Here is a 10,494-nt window from a genome sequence, read left to right as displayed (position 1 = left end):
CAGCGGGTGAGCGGGAACCGGTCTGTATGTGGGATCCGACCCCTCGGCAGGAGCGCCACCGCGCTTCCCAAGCGGCGCACTGTAGCAGTGCGCCACCAGGCCGGCCCGAATGTCTGGTGTTTTAATTGTCTTTTTCTTTCTTTTTTTTTTTTTTTGCTTTATTATCCTTAGAAGTGTTTTGAGCATAATATGAGTAATTTTGATTTAATTTAACTTCATAATGTAAAGTTGTGTTCTGGTGAATGGTTAAAGAAAAATCACAGTTTGGTTCAAAAAGTTTTGACAGGTTGAAATGTTTTCCCATTATCATATTCCCTTGTGTCTTAGTATTGTCTGAGTTTCTTGATTAATGGATTTACCAGTGTTATTTTTCATTAGCTCTATCTTTTTCTCAAAAAAATTTTTTATGTCCTCTGTATTTTAAATTGAAATTGCCTGTAGCAAAATTAAGGTGATTGCCACATCATTTTATAGAGTATTAACCTAATCTTTTTGGAATCTTTTTTTCTGACCAAACCTTCTTGTGTGATTTGTTAATTTGAAAGAAGGATATATGTATCTGTTTATGTTGACTTTATTTCCATAGCTGGAATGAATGGCTAAAACTGCCTGTGAAATACCCTGACCTGCCCAGGAATGCCCAAGTGGCCCTGACCATATGGGATGTGTATGGACCAGGAAAAGCAGTGCCTGTAGGAGGAACAACTGTTTCACTCTTTGGAAAATATGGGTAAGCATTCTGTTCATCTAACCTATAACGAGTGTTGAAGCTTTCTGGCCCCTTCTTTTCTGGAGATGATTCTCCACATGAAAACCAGTTAGGTACAAGTGATTTGGTTATTCCTGAGACTGAATTTGACATATATTTCTTATAGGATATACAGATAGATTAACGAAGAAACAATTCATGTTACTCTACTGTTAGTGATTGGTAATGTCATTTCTATTAGAAAATAGAAGTCTTTGGGGACTAGAACCTTGATTTTAGGGAAAAAAGGCTATTTAGCACATACCATAACTACTTTCTTATAGAGTTTTTCTGATTCATCATAATTGTGACAGAAAGTGCCATAAGCAGGATTAAATTTGCTAATGATAATAATGGTTGTTATAGAAAAGTTGTTAATTCAGTTTTTAAAAAAGTTTACAAATAATAAAACTCATGGTAAAAAATTAAAAAAAAACAAAAAAAACAAAACCTCAAAACCAGAATCTCATAGTCCTGAAGGATATTTTTTCTCCATCCATCCCTTTTCCCCTAGGACAGAGGGATAGCTCTGTCTTTAAAGAATTGGTGACATTCGTTTTTTTTTTCTGCATTTTTTACTTAAAATTTCTCCCTAAAAATCTTGGCCTTTATCAAGTAGTTAGTTACCCTGGTATACAGTTCATATAGGAAAGGCATGTAAATATTTAACTTTCTTTCCCCTTTACCAATTGTAAGAATAATGAGTTGGTGCCCTGGTAGCCTGCAAAAGTGATGGTTAATGGCTTTTTTGTTTTTTGTTTTTAAGTTTTGTCATGAACTTTTAGACTTAAACCTTTCTGATATATTTTAGTCCATTGCTGTCTCTACTCTGTATATTATCGTTCAAAAATTCCTGTTTTTAATCAGTAGGAGCCCATTTAAGTTGACCCCTTGTCCTTTTGACAATGCCCTAGTAGTCATTGGTAGCTTTTTTACTTTCTAGTAGACAAACTGTTCCAGGTTTATTGGGTAGCTTTCTGTTCCAGACCTGGAACCTCTCAAAGAAGTTCTGGTTTATTTCAGCGCAAAATGTTACAGACTTTAATCAGTCTGAGTATTATCAGATGTCTTAATTTTTGCCCATTTTAAAGTTGAAAAATGTTATTTATCTCTTTGGTTAATTTGCCCATCATTATGAATGAGGAGGATCATACTTTGATGGGTTTATTGACAATTTGTTTTTGTGTTTCTGTGAATTGCTTTTTGATGTCCTTTGCCTGTTTTTTTAATTGAGATATAATTCATATACTGTAAAAATCTTTGCATTTCCTTATGTTGTCATTTTCTTATTGACATATAAGGAATCTTTGTAGATTAATGTACATTAATGTAATTATTATAATTAGCCCTTTGTGTGTTAGGTTACAAAAATTGTTTTTCCTGTTTGGCTTGTTCTTTTTAATTAGTATATATTTGTTTGCTTGTTTGCTTGCTATTCATGCACCTTAAATTATGTTAAATTTATCAGATTTTTTTTTGTACTATGAATTTAATGCTTTAAAATGTCTTTTCCATTTAAGATTATTTTGTTTTAAAAGGCATTCTTCTGTAATGCTTTTATTCTTTAACATTTAAATCTTTGATTCATCTAAAATTACTTTTGTGAAAGGATTGATGTATTGAGAAACAGTTTAAAAAAAACAAAACAAATAGTTCGTATATTTTTCACAATACTATTAAATAAGCCATTTTTTCCAGCTATTTCAAAATGGTACCCATATATATTCAAATCATCATGTATTGAAGTCTAAGAGGAGTATAGTATAGTGGTTAGGAAGACAAGGTGTAGAAATAGATTATCTGGCTTCAATTACTGGACTAAGTTAATACTTGTATATCCTTGGGCAAGTAGTTTAATCTCTTTATTCCTCAGTTTCCTCATCTGTAAAATGAGATAATAATAGTATCCACCTCATAGTTTTATGATGGTTAAGTTACTAAATGCATTTAATGAGCCTAATATTTATGTATTATATTTTTATGTATTTAATAAATATTATAATGAGCTCAATAAATATTAGCTATCATTGTTTCTGGACTATTCTGTCAGTTTAGAATACTATTATAAAATGTTTCAATATTAGGTAGAGGTAATACTCATTAATTTATGTTTTTAGTATTTCTGGATATTCTCCATTTTTGTTTTGCGAGATAAATCTTTTTTTTTTTGGACTCTTGACCTTGGTGTTGTAACACCATGCTCTAACCAACTGAGCTAACTGGCCAGCTCCCTGCTAGGTACATCTTAATATTATTTTCTCAATTAAAAAAAACCAAAAACTTATTTTGTTAGGAAATTTTATTGGATTGTATATTCTAATTCAGAAGAGAATTGATGCTATTATAATAGTGAATTTTTCTATCCAGGAATAGGGGGGGTCAGAAAGGCTTTAACTCATGAATAAAATCTAAATATATTCCCACTTAGAACAGCTTGATTGCTTAGTAATCTTTAGGTATTTTAATTTCATTTAGGTATTAAAGAGATTTGTTATTGAAATCCATACAGGAACAATACCTTAGACATAGTATAAAACATAATTTCCAGTTTTTCTTTTTTTTTTTTTTTCCTCATAAGCACACAGTGGAAAATTCAGTTTTTAGATGTACTTTTTGGTAAAATAGCAAGTTATAGCAGAACAGCCATATTACTAAATCAGTATTGTTCTTCTGCCAGAGTGTTTGCTTCTTCTTATTTTTCTCTACTAGGGAGGAGTTTGCTTGTCACAGACTAAAAAAAAAAAAAAAAAAAAAAAGCACACCAGTTTATTACTCTTCTTAGTGGCTAAATGTTTTTGAGAAACAGCCAGACAGGTCTCTTGGATCTCATTTCCTCCTGGGCTCTTCATAAGTGGTTACCTCCTGGAATATCAACTGGAGATTCCCTCATAAAAACACCTGTTTTAGCACTCATGTGCATTTTAAGGTAACCTTAGAATCTTGTTTAGGGAGATTTTCTGACTAGGCTGGAGAAGCAGGACAGCTGAAATTTCTAGAGGGTCTGACCGGTTAGCTCTGTTGGTTAGAGTGCGGTGTTATAACACCAGGGTCAAGGATTTGGATCCTTGTTACTGGCCAACCGCCAGAAAAGAAAAATTTTTTTTCTATAAAAATACGGTGAAATGACCTGCCTAAAGCCAAATAAATTCTTTCTCAGATTGACATGTGTGGCATTGTTTTACTTGACTTTGGGCAAGTTTTTTAAAAGTGCATTAAATCAGTAGTAATCAGTGTATAGGAATCATCTGCAAAGCTTGCTAGAAAAGTACCTTCGTGGACTGTTCTCAACAATTCAGTAGGTCTGAAGGGGGTCCAAAAATCAGTATTTTAAATAAGTATTTTGAGTGATTCTGTGAAAAGTGGTCTGTGGAGCACATTTTGAGAAACTCTGCATTAACCTATCATAGTAGTCTATTTGTATGACTTGCGTGTGCCGCTCTTTTTCATGCATTCTTCTTCCTTTCTTCCTTCCCTTGGTGTCCACTTTATTTGTAATTCTGTGTGTATCCCAATAAAAGAAAAATTCTTTTACCTCCCATCCAAACCAAGCTGGAAACATGCCTGAAAGACAAATCAGTAGTACTTGTTCTACTTAGAAAAGTAATTAAAACCCAAGGGATTCCATAAAGATAGTAGTAGCAATATGCAGGAGTTAAACTTAAATTCGTTTTTCTGACATTAAGTAAAATAAGACTTGAATATTGGAAAGTCATCTGTTTTCTCTTAACTCTAACTGGAAAATCGTTCACGCTGTTCCTTCATGTCCTGAATCCATCAGATGTCAGATACAAATGAAATGTGTTGGAGAGCAGCTTTGATTCTGTGAAAATATTTAGAGCAGTGTTCCTCAACCTGGAGTCATTACTCATCACTTTCAGAACTTCAGTCATATCTCTGTACTAAGTGTACTCTTCTTTACTTGATTATTTTATTTAAACCAGCTCACTTTTTACTTCCATTTATTTTAAAGAAAAAACCTAATATCCATGCTGTACCTGTAAAAAGTATTAATTAACTTTGGTGGGTAATAGTAAAATTAAATAGAATGAGAACAACTATGTTACTAAATCCTAATGAAATACAAATGGTATTAATTCTATTTGATTTTCAAAATAGCATACAATACCTATTAAAAAAAAAAGGTCCTTCTTTATTTAGAATCGTTCTGTTTGTGCCTAGTCAGGTGTAAGGGGATATTCAGCTCACTGTCAATTTAATGTGAAGGTAATGTTTTGTTTTGTGAAGATAAGGTTTTATATCAACATTTTCTCTATAAACTGGTCCAACTCCTATATGATAACATTAGATTTTAATTTAGGTCTATGGATACTTTGAATAGTGGGGAAGGAGTGCAAAAAGCTAGATCACCAGCTCCTATTCCCCCTAGGCTGCTGCTTTTACTGACCTTCACCTCAGAAAAAGGAATTCTAAGAAACCCTATGAAATTAAAACAACTCCTTTTTGTTCTCAGGAGCTTTGCCCTGAGGGCGAGGTTGGGTTGTGGTGGGTGAAAGCAGGCATTCCCTAGCCAGCTACAGGACTTATTGTGCAGCTTTGGACTGTGGAAGAATATGATCTTCAGGATGTTCCAGGTGCTATAGTAGAGTGCAAACATCTACTTGTGCTGCTGGGTTACAGCTGCTTCTCTGCAGTGGTGCTGCTGACATCCAGGAAGACAAAGCACTGTGAGTCTTCTGGGTGGTCTCAGTAGGGAGCCTATGCAAATTTTCTTCCACCTGTCATCAAAAATCATGTCATGTCACATTATAGTTCTCATGACTGAAGGAAACACTGCCTTAGATGTTTCTTATGCAATGAAATAACACCAATTACCTTTCACCTTTTTTGCTAAAGGGTCTGGTATGCACTTAGTAACTTTTAAAAATGGTTCTCAAAGCATCTAATATTGTAGTATTAGAGTACTGGTAATCTTATGAGTACTAACTCTTGCTAATATCTGTTTTGTATACTTGAGTCAGTGTGAAGCAGAACTTCTTGGAGAATAGTCTAATTAATAATTGAAAGACTAGTCTGTTAGAATAAGACTAGAATACCTATTATCCTTAATTTGAAAGTCTAGATTGTGAAATTTCTAAGTAGCTAAAGAATGGATTGATCATTAGGTTGAATTGGCAAAGAACCATAGTCAAGGTGCAGATTTCTCAAGTTGCAGATGTTTTTTCCAAATGTGAATTTTGAAGTCAAGGCAGTTGCTGCTATAGTGGCTTGGCACTGCAAGCTGGAGCATCAGCACCAGCTGTTGCTGGGGCCTCTGCTGGAGCAGATCCTGCTGTGCTGTTTCTTCTGTCTTGCTTGTTTGGCTTAATTTCCCAAGTGGACACTATGCTCTGAGCATCTTCTGGCTTGCCACCTGGAGGCTGTGTAACTCTGCAAGGTTCCATTAGTGTCAAAAGAAAGTAATATGTTCATGTGATCATTTGAATCACTTGGCATCACCTCTACCCTCCACGTCCCCTATCCTTAAATCTCTTTTCCAGATCCATCCCAAGGTACCTAAATAATTTAGTAAACCTATTTCCTGCCAAATGTACTTCTTTTTGATTTAGTTAAGTTCAACCGCCAAAATACTCACTGTAGGGTGGGAAGGTGGAGAGAAGGAAGGGAAGCCTTCTGCTGTTTCTGAAGGTACATTTCAGGATATTCATTTAAAGTGGCGTTATTATCTCACTGTTCCCAGTTCCCTAGAGACTGCTCTAAGCAAGTCTGCTTCTTGTTGAATCTGTATCTCAGTTGAAAGGGGAAAAAAAAATTAACTTTATAAAAGGAATGTATAGGTCTTATTTTTGTAATATAACTTTTTTTTTAGATATTTAACATGGTAAATAAATATCAACAGTCTTGATTTTTCACAAGCAGTCAGTGCACTTTGTATTGGACCTGTAAGGTAAGCTTTTGTAAATATGGTTGCTGGAATTACCTGTTTTATTGCCAACTTTAGAGATCTTATAACAGATATGGTTCTTAATCTTATTGTGCTCATGAGCTTGTAGCTATCCTTTATAGTTCCCAATCTAAATGTTTATGGCATCATTACTTACACTTTATAATGTTCAGTGAAAATCCTCTTTATTACCTCAGGAAAATCTATGGAGAAACTATTTATTAGCCAGAAAATTTTAATAATGATTTCAAAAATTTATGTTAACCTTTTACAGTTTAGTAGATAATTTTTTTTAAGATTAAAAAAAATCAATATATTCAACATGTACCTTACTTTAAATGTAAAAGTGTGCAAAATGCTTTAGGCTTGCCTACTTACACCTATACACACTTCTCATCTTTTTCTTTCCGTTGCATTTGGTAACTTGCTCTTTCAGCTTTGGGAGGGATACTGTTTAAGTAGACTTTATGTTGTTTGAAAGGCCTTGTTCAAAAACACTTAAGAAAGAGAAAACACTAACAGAAGAACATCTGTACCGCCCCATAAAAAACAAACTTAGAACCTTTTGACAGTTACATAATCAAAACACATAGCTATAAAGCTCTTTATGAGTTTTTTAAATCCTTAGTCTAGATCTTCTTGGCACTTCTTGAAGGAAACGTGATAATCGAAAGTCATATATTTTTTCACTTTGAAGCAGGATAACCAAGTTTAGGCTGAATTCTGACTATATGCTAAATTTCTGATTTGTAGACATGGGCACGTTTTTTGGTATATGAACCATTATTGTATTCACTTTCAGAACATCCCTCTTATGGAAAAGAAAACAGGAGAAAAATCAACGTGAACAGTAAAAAGGATAATAATAGCTAACATTTATTGAATACTTATTAGGTATCAGTCACTATTCTAAGTACTTTTTACTTGTACTGATTTATTTGATTTTTTCAGTAACCTTGTGAGATACAGATACTCTTTATAATCCCATTTTATAGAAGACGAAACTGAGGTACAGAGATGTCGAGTAACTTACCCAAGGTCACATAGATAATAGATAGCACAGCTGGGATTCAAACCCAGGCAGTTTGCCTCTACAGTCTACTATGCTGAATTGTCACTTAAAGAAAACAGTTGTGTAATTATTTAAATTTTGATTTCAGTCATTGTAAGTGGCATTCTTCCATCGGGTAGAAATTTGATTTCTATTATTTCTAAGATCTCCACGGCAGGGATGGAGTATGTGATGATTATCGATTCTTTTCTCCTTCCACTCTACCTATAGAATTCTCTGTAATACAGTCATGTGTGGCTTAATGACGGGGATACATTCTGAGAAATGCGTCATTAGGCAGTTTCGTCATTGTGCAAACATCATAGAGTGTATTTACACAAACCTAGATGGTACAGCCTGCACACCTAGGCTGTATGATACCGTCATGGTCATACATGTGGTCTGTCCTTCACTAAAACATTGTTATGCAGTGCATGACTGTAGTTCTGACTGCTTGGAGGAGAAAAGCATGACATGTGAAAAACAGTGTTGCACAGATTTTGGTTGCTTAGTTAATTACTTTACAACCCACTTGGGCTTAAAGCTTGGCAACAGAAACATACCTTTCCTTGTGTAGAAATCTCTTTGCTTTTAGGAATCTAAAATTTCCAATAATGAACTGTATTAGTCTGCTTTTGTCCTGAAAATTTCTCGTCTCCCCTAGCATGTTTCGCCAAGGGATGCATGACTTGAAAGTCTGGCCTAATGTAGAAGCAGATGGATCCGAACCCACAAAAACTCCTGGCAGAACAAGCAGCACTCTCTCAGAAGATCAGATGAGCCGCCTTGCCAAGGTGAGAAAGAGAATTTGGGTCAGGTGGAAAGCTCTGAATGATGTCTATTGTACTATACCATGATATTATGAATTCTGTCAGATTTTTTAAAAAATTTGAATTTAACTTTTTAGTGATAGTTGTACTGAAATATAATTTACATATCATAAAATTCACCCGTGGAAAATGTACAGTTTGAAGGTTTAGTGAATTCACAGTATTATGTAATCATCACCACTATATAATTTTAGAACATTTTCAACATCCCTAAAAGAAGCCATGTACCCATTAGCAGTTACTCCCCATTCCTTCCTCCATTCAGCTCCTGACAACTGCTAATCTTAACTTTCTATCTCTATGTATTTTCTTATTCTGCACATTTCTAAAAATGGAATCGTACAGTATGTAGCCTTTTGTCTGGAATTCTGTCAGATTTGAAAATATGTACCTCTTACTGATATGTTCAAGATGACCAACTACCTTTTTGGTGACTTTAGATTCTAGAGATGCTTATGTTTTTTGGAAGTGAAGATTTGTTATACAATTAACTAGTCTAAACACCCCCCCCCCTTTATAAATAGACTGAATTATACCTTTTTCTTTCAAAATTATTTTAATGAAGTGTTTTCATTTAGAAATATAAAAACAAAACTCAATTCTGTGCTTAAATTGCAACTATATAACTTATTTTATGAATCTCCTTTCACAGAGCACTATGTTAGATACTGTTTAAGGATCCTTTTACAGTTCTTTTGTTAATAGACTTACTTTTAATTTTTGCCTGTATGTTTCCTTTGCAATGTTAGTATGGATGGCTCTTTAACGTCTGGAGAAAGTTTTGATGCCAAGCATATAATAGCTTGTTGCCTCTATTTACATATGGAAGAAATCTTAATTATAGAGAATAAGTACTTGCATTGGCTAGAGTTTGTGCTTCAACATAAAGTTTTTGTTGACACATTCTGTGTCTTTTTGTATTGCTCTTTTTAGAGAAATGATGTCATAGCTACCTCCTAAGCATATTGATCATATACTGTTGTCAACCTCAACCCTTCGTAATTAAACAAACAAAATTTAATATTCAGTTCAGCTACTCATTCTCATTTACATTTTTACATGGGATATAGAAAAGTTCTCAAACTTCTCATATATCTAACTTCTCTTTATAATAGTTTATCTTAGCAGTAAACTTTCATTTAAACTACTCTCTGTGACTTTTATAAGCCTTGGGTAGTTAATAGAAATTTTATTAGAATCAGCTCATTTATAGCCTGTGGGTCACTATAATATGAAAAAGGTTAACTCTCAGGGGCAAGAGGAATGTGGCATATATTGAAGAAGCAAAAGTTCTTAAATTGTCTTTTGAGAGCAGCATTATGATTTGCATTCTAGATGAAATTCTAAATTTGAGGGAAAAATGAGAAAAGAAATATAAAGCTGTATAGTTGTGCAATTTATACACTTTGTTTTTCTATTAAACAAATTATTTAGGCTTCTGTTCACATGTTCCTAATTTTTTCTAATTATTTTTGATGGAAGTTTCAAAAATAATTTTCATAACAATGATGGTATTTTTCAAACATGGATATATTTAGTGTAGTCATTGGAATTTGAATTAGATTTCTGGCTTTTTAATGTAGCACAATGTTATAGTATATATTTCTCATTTTACCTCGTATTTTGTAGTAGAAAAATATGTGATTTGATAATGATTAACTTCATTATTGAAACAGTAACCTCTGGAGTTTATGGGTGTTCATATTTATTCTTTTAGTTATCCACGCACATTAGCAGCTCTAGAAATGATGACTGAGTATATGCAGAGCTAAATGAGGTATTGGAAAGAAGTCTTAAAGTTTTTGTTAATTGGTAAGAGTTATCATCAACAGTCTAAATTCTTTATTTTAGAGTATGGCAACTTGGGTCCCACTTTTTCAAGACATAGTTATTAAAATTCATGTGTTGTCTGCATTGCTTAGAATGGCTAACAGTTTTGAGGTAGGGCTTTATTGGTTTCTAA

The 10,494-nt window shown here is 33.6% G+C and overlaps 1 protein-coding gene across 1 annotated transcript in view; it reads left to right on the top strand.

Moving 5' to 3' along the window:
* Positions 1–8,495, top strand: part of LOC103598478 (phosphatidylinositol 3-kinase catalytic subunit type 3-like) — a gene marked incomplete at its 3' end in the record, with an annotated part of 16,870 nt that extends 8,375 nt beyond the window's left edge. Inside the window, exons 3-4 of the mRNA XM_008582476.1 lie at positions 587–730; positions 8,366–8,495. Coding sequence (XP_008580698.1) covers positions 587–730; positions 8,366–8,495 — 274 coding nt within the window. The remainder of the gene's footprint in view (positions 1–586; positions 731–8,365) is intronic.
* Positions 8,496–10,494: the final 1,999 nt, after the last annotated feature.

Source organism: Galeopterus variegatus, unplaced genomic scaffold (genome assembly GCF_000696425.1).
Source record: "Galeopterus variegatus unplaced genomic scaffold, G_variegatus-3.0.2 Scaffold2625, whole genome shotgun sequence".
NCBI classification, from domain to species: Eukaryota; Metazoa; Chordata; class Mammalia; order Dermoptera; family Cynocephalidae; genus Galeopterus; species Galeopterus variegatus.
Note: the sequence above shows the minus strand (reverse complement) of the source record. Positions and strands in the feature narration are given on the sequence as shown.